General features: G+C 39.9%; 1 protein-coding gene across 10 annotated transcripts in view; it reads right to left on the bottom strand.

Moving 5' to 3' along the window:
• LOC113891612 (multidrug resistance protein 1) overlaps positions 1–27,376 on the bottom strand; it is a 102,805-nt gene that overhangs the window by 41,440 nt on the left and 33,989 nt on the right. For 7 of the 10 annotated variants that reach the window (XR_003510818.1, XM_027539892.1, XM_027539894.1 and 4 more), the window contains 9 exons: positions 27,031–27,219; positions 26,461–26,632; positions 17,686–17,810; positions 5,067–5,238; positions 4,017–4,130; positions 3,763–3,873; positions 3,550–3,675; positions 3,240–3,443; positions 2,226–2,396 (listed from right to left, as the gene is read on the bottom strand). Coding sequence is in view for 9 of the 10 variants with exons in the window: in XM_027539892.1 (XP_027395693.1) it covers positions 2,226–2,396; positions 3,240–3,443; positions 3,550–3,675; positions 3,763–3,873; positions 4,017–4,130; positions 5,067–5,238; positions 17,686–17,810; positions 26,461–26,632; positions 27,031–27,219 (1,384 nt within the window). In the remaining variant the exon portion in view is untranslated. Of the gene's footprint in view, positions 1–59; positions 218–2,225; positions 2,397–3,239; positions 3,444–3,549; positions 3,676–3,762; positions 3,874–4,016; positions 4,131–5,066; positions 5,239–17,685; positions 17,811–26,460; positions 26,633–27,030; positions 27,220–27,376 lie in introns of those variants that run through there. The other 3 variants (XM_027539899.1, XM_027539900.1, XM_027539897.1) reach the window with 3 other exon arrangements.

The raw sequence follows: 27,376 nt of genomic DNA, 5'->3' as shown, positions 1-27,376 counted from the left end.
GCAAAATCAGCTCATGCCTGAGATACTTGAGGAAACTGCTAGAGTTAGACTATACTTGCATTGTGACAAGTTTGAAGTAAATGCCTCTCTTCCCCATGAGCTCATCGTGATTGCCTTCCTCCACAATGACTCCATCATCAAGACCAGCGATGACATCAGCATTACGAACTGTGGACAGATGATGCGCTATCACAATGGTGGTCTGGCCTTCTCTGGCCTAAAGGGAAAAAAATCTCATTTTTGAATACATGAACTATTATATTAAAAAAAATTCAGTAATTCAATGTATATTTACTGACCACCAATGCCCTAAACATTGCAAAACTGTGTAAGCTATATGAGGCAGTCTCTGGCTTCAGTAAATGTATCATTAATGGTTTAAAATGATGTTTTAATAAGTATAAACACACATATGATAGTCTCATATTAGTACTATGTAAGCCTCTAAGATTTTACTCAATCTCTACCAGCCTAAGTTTACGTAATAATCAAGGGCTTATACAGAGGTACAACACTCGAGAGCCCAGGAATCAGTCGATCGGAGCAGATACAGGCCTGCTGCGATCTGTGCAAGGCAGCCAGCACCAAGTGCCCAAGGAGGTCACCCTGTGCTCTCTCAGACATCCGGATGACCAAGACAAACAACAGATGTGAGGCAGCAAAGGCCGGACTTCAGGGTTACACTGATGTGAACTCAAATCTTAGCTCTGCTCTATATACATTCCAGGATCTTACACAAGTCTTTAAACCTGTGTGAGGTTCAACTTATTCACATATCCAATGGGGATATTAATAGTACAAGGCTACTTTCTGGAGTGGTTGTGCTATACAATAATGCACAGGTAGCACTGTGATGTACACAGTAAGTGCTTAATAAATGATGCTTATTTCTAGGGAGAAGCATTATGGAAAAAACTAAGGAGTTAAGTAAATGTCTTAAACACCCAATCTCATTTTTATTTTCATATGGAACAAAGCCAGATAACCAGCACTTGTCTGAGATTTTTTTAACCTTTGTAACTTTCCCAATGCTTATAATTTTTCTTATTCATATTTCTCTTCGGGAACTAGCAATAAAATTCTCAGAATAAGCTAGCAAAAAGAGGTATAACGATCAGTTTGAAAAAGAGAAGCGAGAAAAAGTCCTGGAAGAAAAAGAAATGCACATCAGAAAAATTAGGTGGAAACAACTAGAAAGCAGAGAAGACGATCAAGTCTTTGGATGTTTTCAAAGGATGAGATGTGGAATGCCCCTTCTAAATGTGCATGAACAGGAAAAGGTATTTTTAAATGCAACCTTTCTAAATTCATTTTATTAATAATTTAATACATAGTAACACCGTAGAATAGAAAGAAAACACAGATAAGCAAAGAGAAGAGGAAAAAGCAGACTCAGTCGCATCTCCATCTATTCTGGTCCACAAAATTGTTCGGGATCTTTTTTCTTTTTCTTGTCTCAACAATCTGTTACGCACTCTGACAGGATGTTTAGAGAAACAGAGTTGTTTTGTTATTAGAAGAGGGGGATAGTTGGAGCATAAATGAGTTTATCTTTCAGTTCTGCCAGGAGCACTTCAACTCACAGCACTTACGGGTTAAAAGGTTTCCGCGCTCCGTGTCCTCACAGAGCGAGCCTACTTATCATCAGACACCGGAGACCAAGCACACGGCAACGGGCGTGGCCACACACTCACGTCTAGCCAATGAATGAGTCACACGGACTCAGGTACTGCAGGAAGGTCGAACTCTGTTGACGGTCAAGGACATTTCATTTCATTCCCAGCGTCATCAACTCTCTGGCACTCTCCTCAAGATAAGAGGTCTCTCATTTCCCATTGTCTTTGATAGGCATCTGACCTCTTAAGAACTAGATGTAAACCTTCCTCGTGTTGACAACAGTAAAAACTCATAAAACCTAAGTATCAGGGTGATCTCTAAGGCTAAGTTTTTAAGAGCACAATGAAGACCAACTTTCATCTGAGTCTATATTTCTCATTGTTTAACTTAAAAAAATGTACAAGTATCTTTCAATGAAAGTTTATTCATCTCTACCTAAAAATATACCAGAGAGATAGAAGTTATACAGATCCAGAGAGGCCTGATGGTTTTAATAGCTTAAAGAATTACTTTAGGAGCGATTTCTTTAAAAATAATCTTATGAAGAATTAACAATGGAATGTTCTTATGCTTACAAACCAGCTAGGATTGAACTGAGGTTCACCCACCTTATCCAGGGCCGCCTGAACCACTGCTTCACTCTCCGTGTCCAGAGCTGAGGTGGCCTCGTCCAGCAGGAGGATCTTGGGGTTGCGAACCAGGGCCTGGGCGATGGCGATTCTCTGCTTCTGTCCACCGCTTAGCTGGGCTCCTCTCTCTCCAACCAGGGTGTCAAATTTCTACAACACCAAAAACACAGGAGGATTAAACAACAGAATAAGCTATCTCAGCTCAGATTTTTAAGATGGGACGTAATCCTATAAACAACCCAAACCTCACAAGCAGTATGGTCCAGTTGCGTGTGTGTGTGTGTGTGTGTGTGTGGTCGCTTCAGTCGTGTCGAACTCTACAACTCTGTATGGACTGAAGCCCACCAGGCTCCTCTGTCCATGGAATTCACCAGGCAAGAATACTGGAGTGGGTTGCCACGCCCTCCTGCAGGGATCTTCCCAACCAGGGAGCGTCTCTCATATCTCCTGCGTTAGGAGGTGAGTTCTTCACCACTGGCACCACCTGGGAGGCCTCAAACTTAGCAATCACCACCCGAATTAAAAAAACACATCAGGTCTTCCCTCACGGGCCAGTGGTTAAGAATCTCCTTGCAATGCAGGGGACACCTGTGTGAACCCTGGTCCAGAAAGATCCCACATGCCACGGAGCAACTAACCCATGTGCCACAACTACTGAGCCTGTGCTCCAGAGCCCCGGAGCCACAACCACTGGCACCTGGGTGCCTAGAGCCCGAGCTCTGCAACCAGAGAAGCCACCACAGTGAGCAGCCCTCGCCCGCAACTAGAGAAACCCGGCTGGCAGCAATGAAGGCCCAGAGTAGTCAAAAAATAAGTAAATATTTTTAAAAGTGTGTCTACTACTAGTTGATGCTACTAGAGCTGTAAAATCTGGAGTCATCTTGATCTGCCACCTTGGGAAGTTCCCCCAGTTTTTATTCCTTTCCTGACTTCCGATGCGTCAGGCCAGCATGCCATGACCCTCCAGCACAACGAAGATGGAGAAGGACTTACATTAGGCAGTTTCATGATAAAGTCATAGGCGTTGGCTTCCTTCACAGCTTTCTGAATCTCATCCATGGTGACATCTTCACGGCCATAGCGAATGTTCTCAGCTATCGTGGTGGCAAACAGCACCGGCTCCTGACTCACCACCCCGATAATCTCCCGCAGATACCTTACGTTGATGGTCCTGATATCCTGTCCGTCGATACTGACCTAAAATAAAAACGAGCTGTGATATCCACATAGCGCAGATTTGTGATGTGCGATCTGCTAAGGTAAGTCAGTGCTGCAGCATCTGGCTGAACAAGAGTCATCTCACCATGCCCTCCGTAGGGTCATACAGCCTCTGCATCAGCTGGACGGTGGTGCTCTTCCCACAGCCGCTGTTCCCGACCAGGGCCACCGTCTGCCCACTCCCTACCTTCAAGTTGAGGCCCTTCAAGATCTATGAGAACGCACGAGAAATAAACTTAAACCACAGATTTCAGGACTACATACATGGTTGAACTGTTGAGTAATCATTTCATTGTACCTTAACTTCGTTTCGAGATGGATAATGGAAGTGAACATTTCTGAATTCCAGATTTCCTTTAATATTGTCGGGTTTGTGCCCAGTGTTTGAATAGCTGTCGATGCTTGGTTTCTAAACAGAATAAAATGTCAGAAGGTTACAGCAACTACTAGGTTACAATAAATACTTTCAATTACATTTGTGGAGAGCTGAATAAAAGTGATAAAGAAATAGACTGTTTTAGACAGATAGATAAATGGCCAGCCCAGACTTACGTGATCAATGATCTTGAAGACTTCATAAGCTGCTCCTCTTGCGTTTGCAAATGCCTCAATGTTTGGAGATGCCTGTCCAACACTAAAAGCTCCAATTAATACAGAAAAGAAGACCTGAGGAATGTGAAGTAAAACATTGAGTTACTTAGTATTTAGCATGCTTTTTTCATACTTTTAACATCGTTAAAATTTTACATGGCAAGATAACATATGAATACTGACTATTAAAACTATTATTTTTAAAATTGAAGTACTTTTCAGTTGAGAATGCTGAATTAGTCTTACTGGATCTGTGAAATAATAAATTCCATATGACTGGAATATTTTCATATGTCTTCAAAGACCAAGAATTTTTTGAGAGCATCAGTAGGGTATAGTGGAGATAAACCCTATTATGAGACTCAGAAACCTGAGATCTGAACCCTGGATTAAGCACTAAATGGCTGTATATCTTCAGGTGATTCTTCGACAGTCTGAACTTCAATTTCTTTATTTGCAAAAAGAGACAAGATTCTATTTTCCCTACCAAGCAATCTTAGTGTTGTTGTATCAAGTGGAACAGTACATAGGAAAATATTTTGTAAATATTTTGCCCAAATCAGTTTCTTATCATACATTTGACGCTGTTTCTCTACAGGTGTTAGAGAGGACTAAAGTCACTGTTCACTTCTTTGTAAATCACACAGTAGTTATATTATCCAACAACTTACAGAGAAGAAATTTTGCTAAGTGTTTCTACATTCACTTTCTCGATTAGTCCTTACAACAACACTAAAAGTTATGGCATCTTACTCCTGTCATTTCCATTTTGCAGAAGACGTAACAGACTCTTCATAAGTCTAGGTGGCTGAACCAAATCATACAGTCAGTAAGTGGCACAGCCAGAATTTGAATCAGATTGTCCTGATATCAAATCCCAGGCTCTCACTCACTCTTCTTGGCCATTATTTAATAATTCTTCTAAAATATATTCTCCAACAGTCAAACCAACACCACTAAATTTCATTGACATTTTAAAGGTGATTCATCTCTTACTATGATATCACTTACCGTGAGCACGTGTCCAATGGAATATTCTCCTGAGAGGACCAAGGAGGTCCCGTACCAGAATGCCAGGGCGTAGGACGCATAGATCAACAGAAAAGCAGCACCCATAGAGATGTTGGCCGTGATAGCTTTCTTTATTCCAATTCTCTTGGCTTCTTCCAAATTTTTGTTGTACCTGGGAGAAGTAACAAATTATCACACATGCTTGTAACATCTTACAAAATGGGTCAGTACAGCATGATGGCTGTTGAGTACTCAAGATGCACCAAGGCCTCTGATGGGCACTTCGCATGTATTTTCTCCCTTTTTCCCACAGGTTGACCCTATGATGTTAGTACTATTTTAATCTCTTTGTGCAGAAAAGGAAACTGAGGCCTTATGGAAATTAAGTAATTGGAGGCATGTTCTAAAAGCACCTTCTCTGGCCTTAGCAATAGTGAAATAAAAGAAGTAATACTTAGCAGACTACAGCACTTGCACTGTTTCATAGAAGACAAAACACAAGCTACGAAAACACTTGTGTTTTCCCTTTAAAATCTGCATGCATTTTAAATGTATCAACAAAATGAAGATGTAATGCTAGAAAGTACTCAATACAGACGTGTGTGGGGATGTGGACCTAGAGACTGTCGTACAGAGTGAAGTCAGTCAGAAGAAAACAAGTATCATATATTAACATAGATATGGAATCGAGAAAAGTAGTGCAGACGATCTTATTTGCAAAACAGAAATAAAGACACAGACGTAGAGAACATGCAGACACCAAGGTGGGGAAGAGATGGGGTGGGATGAATTCGGAGGTTTGGACTGACACATACACAACTACTGATACTTGCGTAAAACAGATAACTAATGAGCACAGGGAACTCTACTCAGTGCTCTGCGGTGACCTAAATGGGAAAGAAATTCAAAAAAGAGGGGATACAGGGGTGTGTGTGTGTGTGTGTATATATATATCTGATTCTCTCTGCTGTATGACAGACACTAGCACAACATTATAAAGTAACTATACTCCAATAAAAATTAATTTTAAAAAAAGAAAGTACTCAATACAAGTAAGTCCTTGAAACCTCTGCACATCAAGGATGAAGGCAGTTTGCTCCCTGCCCTGCCTCCTTCTGGGCCTGCTGCAAGGACCAAATGAGAAAAACACATGTGTAGGAGCAATCTGAGTGCTCTGAACTGCCATCTAAGACTTTTTACATGTGAATAAACCGTGTCCTGTGCTAAGTCCTGTCCAACTCTTTGCAACGCTAAGGATTGTAGCTCTCCAAGCTCCTCTGTCCATGCGATTTCCCAAACAAGAATACTGGAGTGGGCTGCCATGCCCTCCCCTTCAGAGGGGATCTTCCTGACCCAGGGATCGAACTCAGGTCCCTGTATTGCAGGCGGATTCTTTACCATATGAGTAAAGAATTAATCATTCTTTACTCATATGGTAAAGCAAATACAGGGCATTACACAAAAAAGGGCTAAACCAAGGAAGCAAACAAAAACCAAAGCAATGTTGGAGCCCATTGAGACACATTTCCCTCTCTCATTCTAATGATTTAACATAATTTGAGCACTTTTTAAACCCTGGGGAAGTGGTTAATTTCTGATATTCAAATTAAAGAAGATAGGTGCATAGCAGACTGTTCCGCTTAAGAAGACAGATATGGAGATAAGTGAATGGGGATCAGATTTAAAGAAAAAGAAGGATCTTTGCAGATACAGAACGATGGTAAAACAATCAGAGAGAACAGACTGTAATTGAGCCCTAAATCTGTCCTTATTCTCTTAATACAACTCCCTACAGGACATCAGAACATTGCCTTGCAGACAGAGGAGCTCATAATTGCGGAAATGAAAGAGTTTATTTCTAATAGGATGTATATTTTGAGTTCTTTGATCCATAAACACATGATGTTATAAACATTATACACTATTATATTAATTTTTTGGAGGATTTGTTCCATTTGAGAATGTACAAGCAGAGGTCAAGCCCTGCTCAGATATGAACACGTATTCTTTCATGACCTCATGACATTTAAAAACTACCTCACCAATAACCAGTTACCAAAGCATGGCATGGCCCAATGAAATTTACATGATTACTTCCTAAAGAGTAAATTTAAATGGAACTTTATAGTGATAAAATGGTAATACATTATGAAAGTTTCTCCCTCCAAAAAATGTAAATCTCCAACTAGCCAGTTATAACCCTTGAACAGAAAATTATTTTTGAGAAATGTGCTTCAATGGTTGAATGTACATGTCTCCCACTTTATGAGCTGATGTGATATGAAGGTACCACTGGGCATAAATTATACACGATTACACTTAAGGAACTTTAACGCTTATGACTCACACTTTGTTTTGCCTTTATTTCAGTTCTTGCTTACCGAGACTAACGTAGAAATCACTGTGATATGCTGTGTCCCAAGCAGCCAGAGGAAACTTTTGCACAGGAAGAAGCAACAAGGAAGAAAATCACTTAGATGCCAGAAAAGATAAATGAAAAAAAAGAAGTGGGTAAGGAAGGAGGAGAACCAAACACTACTCCTTTTGCATAGGCTTTCTCATTAGCTTGTCAACAAAAATGTCACATGTACAAAATTAGATATTAAAATCATCAATTCATTAAAAACTGTAGTATCAAAATGGTAAAGTAGGATTTCCTAAAAGGGGTCAAAGTTACATAACAAAACACTAACAATTAGAAAAAACTATTCTTCTTAAGTAATACGAACTCATTTATCAATGATGCAAATAGCGACCTTTGAGAGCAAGGAAAAATTTCTGCTGTGTGTGCATGTGTGTGTTAGTCACTCAGCTGTGTCCGACTCCTTGCAACCCCATGGACTCTAGCCCGCCAGGCTCCTCTGTCCATGGGATTCTCCAGGAAAGAATACTGGTAGTGGACAGCTACTCCCTTCTCCAAGGGATCTTTCCAACCCACGGATCAAACCCAGGTCTCCTGCATTCCAAGCAAATTCTTTACCGTCTGGGCCACCAGGGAAGCCCCACTGTATACTACTGAATTAAATTCCCCAATTCTGAGAGAATTTGAGAGATATTACTGTACCTGCTAATTTGAAGAGAAAATCAGAGTAAGACCCTAATTACCTGTCTATGTGGAAGCAGCAAAGGGAAGGGTAAGAACTAGAAGGAAAACTGAAGAATTATATTTGGTCTAAGAATAGCTTTAATAATTCTATTATTGCTATTGTTCAGTCACTAAGTCGTGTCTAACTCTTCTGCCATTCCATGGACTTTTGCCCACCAGGCTCCTCTGTCCATTGGATTCTCCAGGCAAGAATACTGGAATGGGCTGCCATTTCCTTCTCCAGGGGATCTTCCTGACCAATGGATCAAACCTGCGTCTCTCACATTTCATGAATTGGCAGGCGAATTCTTTACCACTGAGTCACCTGGGAAGCCCCTTAATAATTCTACTTCCAAATTAAATCCCAAATCCAGGGACTTATCATCCTTCTCCTGGAACACTTCAACAGTTTTCTGAGCAGTTCAAATTTTTGACAGCTCTCATCCATTCACCTCTCCGCCCTCCTGCGCCCGCGCAGCTGCCGCTCCTTGGACATGGGGTTGCTCTTCTCGGCCACCACCCCTGACCTCGGGCGTGGCGAAACTCCTCTTGGTCACCGCCCCTGACCTCCGGAGAGGGTTAGCTCAGGAGAGTTACTCCACGTTCAAGGTCAGGACAGGAGGCCCTGAGGAGATACCCCTCGTCCAAGGTAAGGAGCAGCGGCTGCGCTTTGCTGGAGCAGCCGTGAAGAGATACCCCACGTCCAAAGTAAGAGAAACACAAGTAAGACAGTAGGTGTTGCGAGAGGGCATCAGAGGGCAGACACACTGAAACCATACTCACAGAAAACTAGCCAATCTGATCACACGGACCACAGCCTTGTCTAATTCAATGAAACTAAGCCATGCCAGGTGGGGCCACCCAAGACGGGCGGGTCACGGTGGAGAGGTCTGACAGAATGTGGTCCACTGGAGAAGGGAATGGCAAACCACTTCAGTAATCTTGCCTTGAGAACCCCACCAAAGTATGAAAAGGCAAAATGATATGCTACAGAAAGAGGAGCTCCCCTGGTTGGTACGTGTCCAATATGCTACTGGAGATCAGTGGACAAATGACTCCAGAAAGAATGAAGGGAGAGAGCCAAAGCAAAAACAATACCCAGTTGTGGATGTGACTGGTGACAGAAGCAAGGTCCGATGCTGTAAAGAGCAATATTGCATAGGAACCTGGAATGTTAGGTCCATGAATCAAGGCAAATTGGAAGTGGTGAAACAGGAGATGGCAAGAGTGAACATCGACATTCTATGAATCAGTGAACTAAAATGGACTGGAATGGGTGAATTTCACTCAGACGACCATTATATCTACTACTGTGGGCAGGAATCCCTTAGAAGAAATGGAGTAGCCATCATGGTCAACAAGAGTCCGAAATGCAGTACTTGGAGGCAATCTCAAAAATGACAGAATGAACTCTGTTTGTTTCCAAGGCAAACCATTCAATATCACAGTAATCCAAGCCTATGCCCCAACCAGTAACGCTGAAGAAGCTGAACGGTTCTATGAAGACCTACAAGATCTTTTAGAACTAACACCCCCAAAAAAGATGTCCTTTTCATTACAGGGGACTGGAATGCAAAAGGAGGAAGTCAAGAAACACCTGGGGTAACAGGCAAATTTGGCCTTGGAATACGGAATGAAGCAGGGCAAAGGCTATTTGCTAAGAGAATGCACTGGTCATAGCAAACACCCTCTTCCAAAAACACAAAAGACGACTCTACACGTGAACATCACCAGATGGCTGACACTGAAATCAGATTGATTATATTCTTTGCAGCCAAAGATGGAGAAGCTCTATACAGTCAGCAAAAACAAGACCAGGAGCTGACTGTGGCTCAGATCATGAACTCCTTATTGCCAAATTCAGACTTAAATAGAAGAAAGTAGGGAAAACCACTAGACCATTGAGGTATTACCTAAATCAAATCCCTTATGATTATACAGTGGAAGTGAGAAAAAGATTTAAGGGACTAGATCTGACAGAGTGCCTGATGAAATATGGACAGAGGTTCGTGACATTGTACAGGAGACAGGGGATCAAGACCATCCCCATGGAAAAGAAATGCAAAAAAGCAAAATGGCTGTCTGGGGAGGCCTTACAAATAGCTGTGAAAAGAAGAGAAGTGAAAAGCAAAGGAGAAAAGGAAAGATATAAACATCTGAATGCAGAGCTCCAAAGAACAGCAAGGAAAGATAAGAAAGCCTTCCTCAGCAATCAATGCAAAGAAATAGAGGAAAACAACAGAATGGGAAAGACTACAGATCTCTTCAAGAAAATTAGAGATACCAAGGGAATATTTCATGCAAAGATGGGCTCGATAAAGGACAGAAATGGTGGGGATCTAAGAGAAGCAGAAGATATTAAGAAGAGATGGCAAGAATACACAGAAGAACTGTACAAAAAAGATCTTCACGACCAAGATAATCACGATGGTGTGATCACTCACCTAGAGCCAGACATCTTGGAATGTGAAGTCAAGTAGGCCTTAGAAAGCATCACTACGAACAAAGCCAGTGGAGGTGTCAGAATTCCAGTTGAGCTATTTCAAATCCTGAAAGATGATGCTGTGAAAGTGCTGCACTCCATATACCAGCAAATGTGGAAAACTCTGCAGTGGCCACAGGACTGGAAAAGGTCAGTTTTCATTCCAATCCAAAGAAAGGCAATGCCAAAGAATGCTCAAACTACCGCACAATTGCACTCATCTTACACACTATTAAAGTAATGCTTAAGATTCTCCAAGCCAGGCTTCAGCAGTACGTGAACCATAAACTTCCAGATGTTCAAGCTGGTTTTAGAAAAGGCAGAGGAACAAGAGATCAAATTGCCAACATCAGCTGGATCATCAAAAAAGCAAGAAAGTTCAGAAAAACATCTATTTCTGCTTTACTGACTATGCCAAAGCCTTTGACTGTGTGGATCACAATAAACTGTGGAACATTCTGAGATGGGAATACCAGACCACCTGATCTGCCTCTTGAGAAACCTGTATGCAGGTCAGGAAGCAACAGTTAAAACTGGACAAGGAACAACAGACTGGTTCCAAATAGGAAAAGGAGTACGTCAAGGCTGCATATTGTCATCCTGCTTATTTAACTTTTATGCAGAGTACATCAAGAGAAACGTGGGGCTGGAAGAAGCACAAGCTGGAATCAAGATTGCCAGGAGAAATACCAAGAACCTCAGATATACAGATGACACCACCCTTATGGCAGCAAAGTGAAGAGGAACTAAAAAGCCTCTTGCTGAAAGTGAAAGAGAGTGAAAGTGTTGGCTTAAAGCTCAACATTCCGAAAAATAAAATCATGGCATCCGGTCCCACCACTTCACGGGAAAGAGATGGGGAAATAGTGGAAACAGTGTCAGACTTTATTTTTCTGGGCTCCAAAATCACTGCAGATGGTGATTGCAGCCGTGAAATTAAAAGACGCTTACTCCTTGGAAGGAAAGTTATGTCCAAGCTAGATAGCATATTCAAAAGCAGAGACATTACTTTGCCAACAAAGGTCCATCTAGTCAAGGCTATGGTTTTTCCAGTGGTCATGTATGGATGTGAGAGTTGGACTGTGAAGAAACCTGAGTGCTGAACTATTGATGCTTTTGAACTGTGGTGTTGGAGAAGACTCTTGAGAGTCCCTTGGACTGCAAGGAGATCCAACCAGTGCATCCTAAAGGAGATCAGTCCTGGGTGTTCATTGGAGGGACTGATGTTGAAGCTGAAAGTCCGGTACTTTGGCCACCTCATGCGAAGAATTGACTCATTGGAAAAGACCCTGATGCTGGGAGGGATTGGGAGCAGGAGGAGAAGGGGATGGCAGAGGATGAGATGGCTGTATGGCATCACCAACTCGATGGACGTGAGTGTGAATGAACTCAGGGAGTTGGTGATGGACAGGGAGGCCTGGCGTGCTGCATTTCATGGGGTTGCAAAGAGTTGGACACAACTGAGTGACTGAACTGAACTGAACTGATCCACTCACCAGACCAATTATAGACAGAAAAACGATTTTAAAACATAAACTAGACATCATTCCCTTGTTTAAATCCCTCAACTGCTTCCCTGTGTCCTTGGAGTTAAATCCTGACTCCTTACCAGGACATGTAAATCCCCATGTTCTGGCCCCCACTCACCCTCAATAGCCCCTCTTCACTTCAATCTCCTCTGACTCAACCGAGCTCCAGTCACACAAGCCTTAGGATATTTTCTAGAATATACCAAAGTCTCTGCCATCTCGGGAAACCTGGAAGACTCTTGTGTCCCTACCCGACTACAGCAGGCTTTTTCTTTTCCCTCAAGTACCAGCCTCCAGGAAACCTCAAATATCCAACACGCGTGCCTTCCGTGACCACCATGGTTAAAGTAAACTTGTCCTGCTCACCCTCATCAGCACATTCTTTGATTCCTTCAAAACACATTTAAACAATTCATGATTTAATTCATGTCTCTGATGATTTTTTTCTTCCTTCCTGCTCTCCTCCCTCCCTTCCTTCTCTTTTCTTCCACCTTATTATTTTGACCAGGGATCATATGAGGGCAAAAAAGGCAAAGATAAAGCAGCATATCAAGATGTCCAAGACATACAGACTTCCTACAACTCACTGCCTGAGGAACTGTGCTAATTCTTTTACAAGGTTCGCATCAACAGGGAAGGTAAGTGTAGTGTTCTAAATACAAACCGATGAAGCATTAGGAATTATCTGAAAACTTAAACCGAGGAATATGATTATGACCTGAAACTTCCTTTTCTTAGGTTTTTAACTGTTCAAAACACTTTTACATTTACTTTTTGAATAATCATTATAAGAATAGTTAATAAAAACAGCTTTTCAAGGAAATTCTGATACGAATACCAAACAACATCACCTAATGCATAAGAAAATTAAAATTGAATAAAATTCAGAAAAGTATTTCTGTCATATTCTGGAGGGTTTAACATAATTATATCCATATTTGAGAAAACATTTCTAAATTTTAATTTTGTTTAACAGATAATTGATTTTTAAGCTTCTTGATGTTAAAAAAAAAAAAAAAACACCAGTGAGGGCTACTTTGGTTTTTCAAAATTTATTATAATTTTTGAAGACCCGGTTACTTATTTGTATCAACTTAAAAAAAAAACACTGCTTAATTGAATCAGTTTAATACCAGAATTAAAACTCTATAAGAATGTCAGCATTTAATATATGAATAATGCTAGAATGTATAAAGAAATCAGCCTGAGCACTGATTTTAACAAAGATATTTTTCTTGCTATTTTTTATTCAAAGATGGGAGAAGGAAATGGCAACCCACTCCAGTATTCTTGCCTGGAAAATTCCATGGACAGAGGAGCCTGGCAGGCTATAGTCCACGGGGTCACAGAGAGTCTGACATGACTAGGCGACTTTCACTCACTGCCAATACACAAGTGAAAACCCAGAGCCCAGCACAGTGCTTTGCATGTGGTAGATGCTGAATAAATTTGCCAAATGAACTGAACGTTCCGGAAATGGCCAAGCTGGAGAGAACCTTAGGCCATCAGGTTGTAGTCTTGAGTCTACTCCTGATATTCACGAAAAAGTAATTTCCAATAATTTCCAATTTTCTAGGGGACCTTTCAAAGACAGAGTCCAGTAAATAACATCTTCTGAAGAAATAATTCTACACATAAAATGAATCTTTGAATATAACTGTGTAAGCCCATTTGCTTGTTAAAAAGTTGATTACTATCTTCTATAAAAAACAAAACAAAAAAATCTGTATCTAATTACTTCAGTTCAGTTGCTCAGTCGTGTCCGACTCTTTGTGACTCCATGAACTGCGGCACGCCAGGCCTCCCTGTCAATTACAACTCCTGGAGTCTACCCAAACCCATGTCCATTGAGTCAGTGATGCCATCCAACCATCTCATCCTCTGTCGTCCCCTTCTCCTCCTGCCCCCTATCCTTCCCAGCATCAGGGTCTTTTCCAATGAGTCAGCTCTTCGCATCAGGTGGCCAAAGTATTAGAGTTTCAGCTTCAACATCAGTCCTTCCAATGAACACCCAGGACTGATCTCCTTTAGGATGGACTGGTTGGATCTCCTTGCAGTCCAAGGGACTTCTCCAACACCACAGTTCAAAAGCATCAATTCTTCGGTGCTCAGCTTTCTTTATAGTCTAACTCTCACATCTATACATGACTACTGGAAAAACCACAGCCTTGACTAGACGGACCTTTGTTGACAAAGTAATGTCTCTGGTTTTTAACATGCTATCTAGGTTGGTCATAATTTTCCTTCCAAGGAATAAGCGTCTTTTAATTTCATGGCTGCAATCACCATCTAATTACTTAGATCTAATTACTTCAATCACTGCATTAAAAAAATACTTTCAATTCCTTTCAACTTTCAGTGAACTAAAATAAGATTTATCTAAGTTTTGAATATTGGACTTGACACCTTTCCCTCCTTACACCCAGGTTATACATCATTATAGTTTTTCATTGCTAATAATATCTTCTAAAATTATCATGTTCTTCAAATTTTGGATGCCATTAATCTAAGAAGTATTATAATCGTGTTATTCTATGCAACATTAATAAAGGAGTTTAACAGAACTCTCCATATACAGCAGGGACCCAAAAGGCTACAGCCTGAATATAATAAGCATGTACACCATGGAAAGTGACAGCAGGAGAGCCTGCTTGTCTCAACCTTGACAACAGATGAAGGGTCGGGGGGAAAACATGTGCCCTGGGAACTGGAACCATAAAAGGCAATGCTTATACAGCATTCACCCTTCAGATGAAGGGTGAGGGGAAAACATGTCCCCTGGGAACTGGAACCATAAAAGGCAATGCTTATCCAGGTCTGAAAAATATGAATTCACTAGTGCGGTTCAAAAACTCCTAGACAAAGAATATAATGTACACGGGCTCAGGTTAATAGTGCCCCCAGTGAGTGGCAGAAGCAAACACAAATCCTTCTTGCAAGATCTCAGCTTCTCAATCCAGACCCACAGCAATTGTAAGATGACTCTGATTGTAGGATTTGTCTCAATTTCAGAGTTGATGAATTGCAAGAGAAAAATGTGCATCCTAGAATTGACGGAACACTACATGTTCTTAACTGTTCACTGCTGTTCACAGGAATGCCATTTTTAGCCCTGAACTGTCAGCAGGTACCCAGAGGCCTTCCCGTACATTGTTGGTCTGCAGACCTTATTACACTGTTACTAGAGTTGCTGTGTAGACAATCACATATTCTATACAGAATGACAGTTTTGCTTTTTGTTTACCAACCTAATAACTTTTCTTTTTTATTATTCTTACTCTTATTTTTTCCTTAATTTTATTATCTTGTACCAATACAACTCTAAATAGAAATGGTGCTAGCAGACTTGTTTCATTATTTTAAAGGAATGCTATTATTTTACCATTTAATAAAATTTCTTGTAGGTATCTGGTACATACTCTATTAAATTAAGAAAGTTTTTGTCATGATTCATCTGTAATCTCATCCATCAAAACAAAATGTCTTTCTTCCAATCAACTACTGTGGTTAATTATATTCATGGATTTTAAATCATCTTTGTACTTATGGGATCAAGCCAACAGGTTCAGAAATTTTTTTTTAATCTGATGATAGTTTTCACATTGATTCATTTAGCAAATACTATCTAGACTTTCTGCATCTATGTTTTAGATGAAACTGTCTTATAATTTTCCTCTCTCATATATCTGCTATCTTGTTATGATGTCAAGGTTATACTAGCCTCATAAAATGAACTCACTCTATATATATGTTTTTTTTGTTCTCTTGAACAATCTGTGTAAGATGGGGTTATCTTTCTTGAAGTTTTGGTAAAATCTGTCTGGAAAATTATCCGGACCTGGTGGGTTTTTGTGTGTTTATGTGTGTATGTATATGAAAGGCAAAAGACGGAGATTTTAAGCTGGATTCAATTTCTTTAATGATTATGGTTCTACTCAAGTTAGTGTCTTAAGTGAGAATTTTAACCTATATTTTTCTGGGACATCATCTATCTCATCAGGGATTTTTAATTACTGGTATAAAACTGTAATTCTTAAAATAAATTTTAAAAAATCTATAGCAACGTTTTTCCTTGTTCTCCTTCATTTTGTTTCTGCTTTAACCTGCAAAATACTACTTCATTATTTATCCATATTTTCATAAAAATTAATGATTTTTTGTCAGCCCTTTGCTTCTTTATCTTATTTTCTATTAAAATGTTTTTGCTGTTAATCCTTTATCTTTCTTATACTTCCTTTCTCTGTTATTCTTTTTCTAACTTCTTAATTTAGCTGCTTAGTTCACGAATTTTCAGCAACTTTTAAATTTCTTCTACCCAACACCCTAGTGCTACCACTGGACTCGGATTGATTTTTAATGTGAAACCCTCAGCTTTAGGAAGAGAGAGCTCCCTGGTCCTCAGAGTATTATAAATTCAAACTCTAGCAGCATATGAAGGTGAGGCTTGCAATTTTGATTTCTACAGAGAGATGCTTTCCCTTGGTGCGATAACTAGGCAGAATCAGATAAGATTTGTCGCCCCATGTTGGTAAAGAGATTCTTTTTCTGATACACCTCTCCATTGAGAAAAACTGAAAATGAACGCCAAGTTCAAAATTTCATTCTGTCTCTACTCAGACATCTATTCAGAAAGTACTTGGCTGAATACACTCTTGAAACAGTATCCTCCATGACTCTAACGGAGTATTTAACTTCCCCAAACAATATTTACCCCAACTAGTACATTAGATATGTTGTTGACCTGTGGTTGTTTGTATCTGTCCCCTGCCCCCGCCAGAATTAAAGCTCCAAGAGAAGAGGGGCTTCATTTGACTGGGTATTTGCAAGGCAATGAAGCAAGACTTCCCATTTTTTAGTCAGACTCATGTTAAGGCAAAAGCAAAAACCTTCGCAAAAAATGAGATAGAGCACAGATACTGCTTTCCTCTGAACTATGATAGGTACATGGCCATCACAAATCTCTCAGAGGACATCTTTATGGGTATGAAATGTATCATCTGAGAAAAGTACCCTGCAAACACAGTGTGTACAGCTGAAAGAGTATACAGTGAGTACTCATGTAAGCACAGCTGAGGTCATGAAATACAACAATGTCAGAATCAAGATGCCCCTGCCCTGTGCCCCACTTTTATCACCAACCCCTCATCTCCCCCAGAAGTAACCATTATTTTGACTTAATGACCCCATCCATCTACCACAAAATACTCATTCTTAGAGAAACAAAAATTAACTTGATGGAGAAAAATTATCATCAGAGATATTAATTATGTTTCAGCCTTAAGAAACTATTTTATCTCACTACCCACCTAGGAGACTCTAGAAAACACTTTGAATTAGCAGATATAAGAAAATTACAACAATTAGAATCACAACTTTTCCAGAATATTAACTATGCTATAATATAGCCAAGAAGCTGTTTAAGGAAACATCAGAGAATACCCTTAGAATCATCACCAGCAACCTGAGGGCATTTAAGATGACAGAATTTAACATCTCTACCAACTTAAAAAAGGAGACTCAAACCTTTCAAGTTCTTTCTTTTGTCCTCCAAATGCAGTCACAGTTCTAATAGCTGCTAAGACCTCTTCAGCTACTGCTCCAGCTTTTGCATATGCCAAAAGTTCTTTATCAGTAAATGAAGACACTATCTGTTTAAAAATGCAATTGCAGATAATTTAAATTTTTTAACAATTTTACCTTTTGTACACAAATGCTGCTGATACATAGTATACTGTACTGTATATAAATATTTTACTCGTCTTTTGTTATGAAGCCCTATTTTTTAGTATACATATTGTAGCCATTTCTTTTTGGACTGAGATGGTATATAATAAAGTAAAATTTCAACTTTCTCACTATACTCCATGGATTCTCATACAAATAAATAAATCTGGGCCTTTGGGGGAGATTTTACATTTTAAAAAGAAGTGTATATGCTAAACATCAATAAATACAGAAAATGGGGCAGTATATCAAAAAAAATAGGTGTACTCAACATAGCAGTTGCTAATTATACTCTGGTTGAGAAATGCCAAAGTAGGAGGCCAGGAGAACACAGGGGACCCAGCCCTGTGCAGTGACAGGACCTCGAGGAGGTTTCCAATGGCAGGGAAGCAGAGCTCCTTCTACCAGGGCTTCTGAGCATGACATTGGGCCACCGTGGAGGTCTCTTTCATGGACGCGCTTTGATTTTTCTGTTTGGGCCCTGAGCATCTGTTCTCTGGAAGGAACAGTACTGGGTCCTTTATATACACAGGATCTCCTTCACCGATTCTTCTCAATTGTACCAAGAAGTAGGCATTATTTTCCCCCCTCAATACATGAGGAAATGGAACGAGAAAGAGGTCAAGTCATTTGCTAGTAAGTGAAATATTCAGGATTTAAGGCTTCACAGCATGAATCAACGGCCACCGGAGGCAATCTCTCTCTAAAACCAGCCATTGATATGTGTGGAATCCTAGAGGGCTTTGTAATTAAAATGGAATCAACTGGCATGGGCAAAGAACCACTATTTTTACCTGAAATGCTTGACTAGTCAGCCATCTAAATATTGCACACAAGAATTCAAATCAAATTCTGAGTAAATATATTATCCTCTTTCAATAAATAATTTATAGCATTTGTATAAGTAATAACAGCCTATTCCTTCTTGTCATAAAAAGTTCAAAGCTGTTTTGATTTTAAGAGTGCATTTCTTCCTCTGCTTGTGCGAAAGTAAAAGGAGCTACGACAGATGTAAGAACGGGTGGGTGAAGGCAAACGAGCCTTTACTAACCAGGTTCTATGTGCAGATGTTGTACTCTATGCACCTTCTTCTTTGGTACCCAAACAACAACCCACTGATGCTCTAGACCTTCCTGACCTCTCAAAATGACCTGCCTAGGGCTGCCCTATCACATCTGCCAGAACTGCTCACAGCGCTGGGCCTGACCCAGGGAGATCACTGTCATCCCTGACCAAACAGGTCTGCATAAGGCAAGAGGTGCATACAATACAGTTTAGCTCTGTTTCTCTGCTCTTGTTGAAAACCTCAACCATCAACCACACCAGAAGCAGCTGACAACAGAAGATTAGCAGAACTATTTTTGACTGAGGAGTTTCAAAACATGCTATTCTAATTTATTGTTGAAATATCAAGTACCATTCCAACTGATTCAGTAAACCTGGCTTCTCTATGACCTTCCATAATGATAAGCATATCCTTAGGCAAGAATACAGTAGAACGTTCATGAAGTGTTTTGTTTTTTAATAGATCATGTCTATTGAAAGAAAAAAAACACTTTCAAAAACTCTCAGGAATGTTAAAAGTCAACTTTACTATTCCTCTAATATAAAATAACAGAATGCTGATACTTCTGATATTACAATCACCCACCCAAACGATATCAAATTTCACTAACTCATCCCTTCTTCCAAAGGCCGCTAATTTTTTTTAACAAAGCCTAATTGTACTAGTGCCAGACACATGAAATTGTTATTCCTCTTAAGTTAAAAGCCAACACAGGCCACTTTATATTGTTCAAACTAATACATTCAGAAGCAATAGTTTTGACCATGACAGATGTTTTGGCCTTCATCTTTGTCCCTTTTGTCCAGTGCTCAGTGTAGGTTTTTATTTCATTTTGTTTGGGATAATTTATACATGCTTTATTTTTTTTAACTTGGTATTCTGAGATAATTGTAGACACAAAGGCAGACAGTGTAGACACAAAAGAAGACACTAAGGAAGACAGTCACATCCCATAAACCCTTTATCTGGTGTTCCCCAAACAACATCTCCAAGATCTCTTCAGAACAAGATCCCAGCCAAAAATTTAACACTTAGCATTAATTCAACGTTATTCAGATTTACCAGTTTTACATGCACTCATGAGTGTGTGTTCAGTTCAGTTCAGTCGTGTCCAACTCTTTGCGACCCCATGAATCGCAGCATGCCAGGCCTCCCTGTCCATCACCATCTCCCAGAGTTCACTCAAACTCACGTCTATCCAGTCGGTGATGCCATCCAGCCATCTCATCCTCTGTCGTCCCCTTCTCCTGCCTCCAATCCCTCCCAGCATCAGGTTCTTTTCCAGTGATTCAAGTCTTCACACGAGGTGGCCAAAGTACTGGAGTTTCAGCTTTAGCATCATTCCTTCCAAAGAAATCCCAGGACTGATCTCCTTTAGAATGGACTGGTTGGATCTCCTTGCAGTCCAAGAGACTCTCAAGAGTCTTCTCCAACACCACAGTTCAAAAGCATCAATTCTTCAGTGCTCAGCTTTCTTCACAGTCCAATTCTCGCATCCATACATGACCACTGGAAAAACCATAGCCTTGACTAAATGGACCTTTGTTGGCAAAGTAATGCCTCTGCTTTTGAATATGCTATCTAGGTTGGTCATAACTGTCCTTCCAAGGAGTAAGCGTCTTTTAATTTCATGGCTGCAGTCACCATCTGCAGTGATTTTGGAGCCCAACAAAAGAAAGTCTGACACTGTTTCCATTGTTTCTCCATCTATTTCCCATGAAGTGATGTTAGTTCCAAGCAATGTTATCCTGTTAGATTCACGTGACGACGATCACAATACAGAACAATTCCATCACAAGGATCCCTCAGTCCTGCCTTCTGTAGTCACAGCCACCTCCTTTCCTACTCCTCGTTTCTCCCCTCCACACCATCCCTAACACCTGAAAACCACTAAACTGTTCTGCCTGTTATTTTGTCATTTCAAAAATATTATATAAATGGAGCATAACGTATGTGACCTTTCGGGACTGGCCTTTTTCATCAAGTACAGATCTCTAGAGACTCATCCAGGCTGTGTGTGATCAGTACTGCTTTCCTTTTATCACTGGATGTACCACAGCTGCTCAACCAGTAACCTATTCAAGAGTGTCGGGGGTTGTTTCAGTTTGGGGCTATTACCGATACAGCTGCTATGAACACCTGAATACAGATTGAGTGAATACACGAACATAGTTTCTCTTAGATAAATGTCCAATACAACTGCTGGATTGTACGGTAACTGCATGTTTAGTTTTATAAGAAATCGCAGACTATTTTTTCAGGCTGAATACCATTTTACACTCCCACCAATAATGAGTGACCCTGGTTCTCTGCATCTCAGCAGCATTTGGGGTTTCACTTTTATTTTAGCCATTCTGGTAGATGTATAATGGTATCTCATTGAAGTTTAATTTGCTTTTCACTGACGACTAACATTGTTAAACAACCTTTCATGTGCTGACCTGCCACCTGTATAACCTCTCTGATGACGTTTGTTTCCCTCTCCTGCCCATCCCTAACTGGTTCATTTGGGTTGTTTTTCTCCTTTATATATATATATATATTATTGAATATAGCTGACTTCAGTGTCTCAGGTGCACAGCAAGGTGATGCAGTTATACATAAACACACATTATTTTTCAGATTATTTTCCATTACAGGTTATTACAGGATATTGCCTATAGTTCCCTGTGCTATACGGTAAACCTTTGTTGCTTGTGGCATATTTATTTTTCAGTTAGAAATCTAGCATTCTATTTATACTACGTCAAACAAGTAAAATCAAAATGTCATAAATTTTTTCAATTAGGCAAAAGTTTGTAAGTTTTCTAAAAAATATATATTATCCATACTATTTACATATATGTAGACAAAAGCTTTTCTACTATGCCAAAAAAGGCTTGAGAAAGAACATCAAAAAAAGAGAGAGATGGAGAAATTGGAAAAGATAAACTAAATGAAATGCCAGCACTGAGTAAGAAATAGAAAATGAAACAAACTGAATAAAATTAAAGATTATACAGTCCAGTGGTTTTGAAACATGGTTGCTTAAAAAAAAAAAAGAAAAGAAAAGAAACATATCTGGAACTCTGGAGGAAAAAAGCAATACCTGAGCATTGGTATTTTTCAAAAAATTCCAAGATAATTCTAATATGCATCTTGATTTTAAAAAGTGATTACAGGTATTTCTATTAAATAGTAGTTTTGATGATTTTTTTTTTAACTATCAAATTTTGAGAATTCCTTATATATTAGATAAAGACTAATCCTTTGTCAGATATACGACTTGCATGTTACTTTTTTCCCAGCTTTTAGCTTGTTTTTTCATCTCCTTTACATGGTTTTCACAGAGTAAGAGTTCCCGCTTTGGGGGGAAAGCAGATAAAGTCTTCTTTCTTCTAGGGGAGGTTGTATAAAATTGGTGTCAATTCCTCTTTAAATGTCCAGTAAATTTTTCCAGTAGAAGTTGCCTGTGCCTGGAGAATTCTTTTTCAGGAGCTCAGAACTTACAGAATAGATTTCTTTAACCACTATTTCATCTTAGTTGTTCTGGATATCACAATATTCATAGGTGACATAAAAATCTACTGGTATCAACATTTTACCACTTATAATTCTGGGTTCAATCACCAAATATGATTTAGAAATCTCCTGGGAAAAGAGAGGCCCAAATTCCTGCTCTTTCTGTTGTTCCTTTTCCCTTCCTGATGCTCCAATATGCCTTGTATCACTTTCCTTCTGTTTGAAGAATTTCATTTAGCCAGTTTTTAATAGGAGGTATGCTAATGGAAAGTTCCTCTATAGTCTTCCATGATCTGGGAATGTTTTTATCTCCCCCATCATTCCTAAAAAATACTTTAACCAAGTATCCACAGTTGACAGGTCTTTTCTTTAAGCACTTGAAAAATAATTTGCCACTTCTTTCTGGTCTTTATGGTTTCAGATAAGAAATATATTGTCATTCAAATTGGTGTTCCCTGTAGGTAATGTGCTGTTCATCTTTAGCCAATTTCAACTTTTCTCTTTGTCTTTAGTTTTCAATGATTTAACTATGATGTGCTTTAGCATGGATTTCTTTGGGTTTATCCTGTTTGAGGTTAGGTTAGCTTCTCGGACCTGAAGATTTGTCTTTCACAAACCTTGCACATTCTCAGCAATTATTTCTTCCAATATTCCTTTAGCCTCACTTCTCTCCTTTCTTTTGGGACTCTGGTGGTCACAAATGTTCTATATCGTACTACTGTCCCACAGGTCCCTGAGGCTCTTTTCATTTTCTGTTTCGTGCTGGGCGACTTGTATTGTTCTATTTCCAGTCCACTGACTCTATCCCGTCCTCTCCACTCAACAAGAGTAGCCCCTCCATCGTGACTTCTGTTCTACGGCTGTACCTTTCAGTTATCTAATTCCATTCTGTCCTTTTTTCTTAATTTCTTTTTCACTGCTGATATTTTCTATTTCCTTTTGTTTTAGGATAATTTGTAATTGATTAGTGAAGCATTTTTCTGGTGACTATTCCAAAATCCATGCCAAACAATACTGACATAGGAATTGTATCAGCACTTGTCAGTTAAGTGTTTTTTTCTCATTCAAGTTGTGATTTTCGTGGTATGACAAGTGGTCTTTTTTTAACTATATTCTGGGCGTGGTGTCTATTATGTTAGGAGACTCTGGGTCCTATTTAAAGTCTTTTATTTTAGCAAGCTGTTACCCTTTGGGGATTTAGCATATAATTCTTAACCTACTAGAGAAGGAAATGGCAACCCACTCCAGTATTCTTGCCTGGAGAATCCCATGGACAGAGGAGCCTGGTAGGCTACACTCCACGGGGTCGCAAAGAATGGGACAGGACTGAGCGACTTCACTTTCACTTTCACTTTCTTAACCTACTTCTGTGAGTTATGGGCCAAGCAGCAGTTTTACATTCAGAGTGTTTGTGGTATTACTTTCGTCAGCATGGTTTGTCTGCAGTTGCTGGGGCCTCTGCTTCTGCTACCTGAGGGAGTGAAAGTGTTCTTAAGGTTGGACCACCTCAGTAGGAGTAGGATATGGTAGTTTTCCCTCCCTTTGCCCCCTAGCGGACCCAGTATCTCTGGGCGGGGTTAGAGAATTGCATGCAAAGATCAAAAGAGGCTTTCTGGAGTAGGAAGCTTGCTGGGGCCAAGCCTCTTCCTGGTCTGCCTTCTTGCCCTGGTGCCTCTGAGTTACAGAAGAGAGCCTCAGAACCACAAGGACAAAGCAGCTTCCTCCACCAGGCCTCATTTCTTTTTTAGTAAGACTGACAATCAGACCATTAACCTAGATGTCCATCAGCAGACGAATGGATAAGAAAGCTGCGGTACATATACACAATGGAATATTACTCAGCTATTACAAAGAATACATTTGAATCAGTTCTAATGAGGTGGATGAAACTGGAGCCTATTATACAGAGTGAGGTAAGCCAGAAAGAAAAACACCAATACAGTGTACTAATGCATATATATGGAATTTAGAAAGATGGTAACTATAACACTGTATGTGAGACTGCAAAAGAGACACAGATGTATAGAACAGTCTTTTGGACTCTGTGGGAGAGGGAGAGGGTGGGATGATTTGGAAGGATGGCATTGAAACATGTATATTATCATATGTGAAATGAATCGCCAGTCCAGGTTCAATGTATGATACAGGGAGCTCGGGGCTGGTGCACTGGGATGACCCAGAGGGATGGTATGGGGAGGGAGGTGGGAGGGGGGCTCAGGATGGGGAGGGAACACATGTACACTCGTGGCGGATTCATGTCAATGTACGACAAAACCAAACAATATTGTAAAGTAATTAGCCTCCAATTAAAATAAATAAATTTATATTAAAAATTTTTTTAAAGAAAATATTAAATAGTATCTGAAGTAATGCACAATTAATTATCAAAAGATTAACTTACTGCTTTTCCCCCTAACTTAACTAGAACAAACATCAATATATTTTAGAACAGTTTTTCAGCAAATACTGATATGAAGAATCTGCCACCTGACTTGCCTAAATACTAGTAAACAGAAAAATCAATTAACACAAAGGCTTTTGCCAAATATTTCAACAGAGATGCAGTTTAGCCACCAAGAACACCATTCAAACATTGTGTTAATCTGAACAATAAATTAATAAGAGTTCTCAGAACTTCAATTTCTTCCTCTGTTAAATGAGATAATGTCTAAACTTTACAACATGTATTTCATGCCTTTGAAGAAGAAGATAATATGATGGAACGAGGGGGAAAATATTCTGTAATATTCTACAAACTTCTAGTTCACATGTAGAAAATATTATAGCTAAATATTGCAAAAAGTGTAACTAACATTTACTAATTTGGGGGGAGATTAAGATATGTTGTTATTTTATACTCTGAAATTTCCTGGGATTTTTTAACCTAAAAAAAGTGGAATCTGGGTAACAAGGTCCTACTGTATAGCACAGGAAATGGTATTCAATAGCCTGTGATAAACCATAATGGAAAAGAATATGAAAAATAATGTATATATATGTATATCTGCATTACTTTGCTGAGCAGCAGAAATTAACACAACACTGTAAACTAACTGCATGTCAACAAATTTTTTTAAAAAAGAGAAAAAATATGTATTTCCCTGACACAGTAGATACTTTAAAAAATGGCAGTTACCATTTATAACAGAAAACAATATCCATCCCACAGGGTTAAATTTTTTAATTTCTTAATACAGCCTGATTTGTTTTGTGTTAGGCTTCGGTTTGCTTGGCCCTCCGTTATTCTACATCCTTTTGCCATGTGAATGTGTAGTGCTGTCTCTCATTTCTCTTTTTCTCTAAGAAACTACATACCAGGCCAATCTCTCCATGGCCACCTACACTTACAGGAAATCAATTTAGAATGAACACCACACCCAGTCTCAAGAGAAAGGCCTCCCTGCGGAGGTGGGGAGGGCCATTTGCATTGCTTTGCTTTCGTGACAAAGAGGGAACCACAGACCTCAGAGGTACATGCATAAGGGGCTAGAAAAAACCTCTTTTTAAAAAACTGTCTTCACACCAATGGACTTAAGTATGTATAAACACAAAGCCATTTATAATGCTGACAAAACTGTTCTGCCAACAAAATAAATAAAATCTACAAAAACACTGACATCAGTAATGGTAACTGAGTGGGACTTACGTGTTAGTCACTGAACTTGAAGCTCTACTTGTGAACAGGGAACTATCTACCGAGAACACAGCTCTCTGAGAGTCGAGCATGCCTTTTGCATGAAGGCAGAGAAGGAGATGGGAGAGCTCCATCTTTCCCTTCCCCCAGTAACAGCACAGAGTCTGGGTGGGGACAACTCAGTGAGCTCACAACTGCCTATTCCCACTGATTGTGAACAGATTTAACACCAAGATTTATCAGAAGATTTAACGTCATCGTCAGTGTCAGGGTCATCAATGTAACAAAAACAGCCTTCTACTGGAGGAGTTGTGGAGTGTTTTTTGAGGGTGGAGACAGTTTAATAGCCTGGATTCATAGGCTTCACACCTACCTTTGCCCAGACAGCAGCTGACAGGCCAAGAACAGGACTGATGGCCAGAATCACAAGGGTGAGCTTCCAACCTTCTGTAAATCCTATTATAAAACCGGTGAAGAATGTTGCCATTGCCTGAAAGAACATTCCGATTTTGTCACCAATTCCTTCATTAATTTTGGAGATGTCACTGAAAGAACAGTGTTAGAAATAAACATCAGGATTATGAACACCAGAACTTTTTTCCTGAAGCTAGTTGAGTGTTTGTTTGTTTGTCTCAGTGTGGGGTAAATCAGTTTACATCTAGGATTTTGCTCAGGAACATCCCCAGCAAGTATCATGTCACCGCCCTAATGCTCACTCCCACAAGATGTCTTGGGTCTGGCAAGTCCAACCCCTCATTCACTACCAGTCATGCGGGACCTCTTCATGCCCTGTCAGGGTTCTGGGAACGAAAAGACGCATGAGGCACGATCAAGACTCAGAAGGACTTTAGTTTCAGAATTACTTTCAGATTTTATGACCTCACTTCCATTTTAAAAGAATAAGAAGCACACATCAGAGTTCAACACACACCCAGGTACTTACTTTGTGAGGCGGGTGTTAAGTTCTCCGTCATGCACGTCAAACCAGCCTATCTCCTGTTGCATGATGGCATGAAAAAACTGTTTTCTGATTCTGTGTACTTGTCTTCCAGCGGCCAGACACCAGAACGAGACCTGGATGTAAGCGGCAATAAGCACGCCAGCGCCAATTCCAGAGTAATAGTAGGCGTACCTGAAAAGCAACAAGAAAGCTGCACACACGCCACTTTCTCATCCATGCACTGTCCCCAGCAGACCACCCGCCCTGCCTTTCAGTCATCTGGCAATCTTGCCCTCCTTCAAAGCAGAGCTGATGGTCAGCATCCAACTACGGCCACCCTGGTAGAATG

The sequence above is a fragment of the Bos indicus x Bos taurus genome, chromosome 4 (assembly GCF_003369695.1).
Source record: "Bos indicus x Bos taurus breed Angus x Brahman F1 hybrid chromosome 4, Bos_hybrid_MaternalHap_v2.0, whole genome shotgun sequence".
Lineage (NCBI taxonomy): Eukaryota > Metazoa > Chordata > Mammalia > Artiodactyla > Bovidae > Bos > Bos indicus x Bos taurus.
Note: the sequence above shows the minus strand (reverse complement) of the source record. Positions and strands in the feature narration are given on the sequence as shown.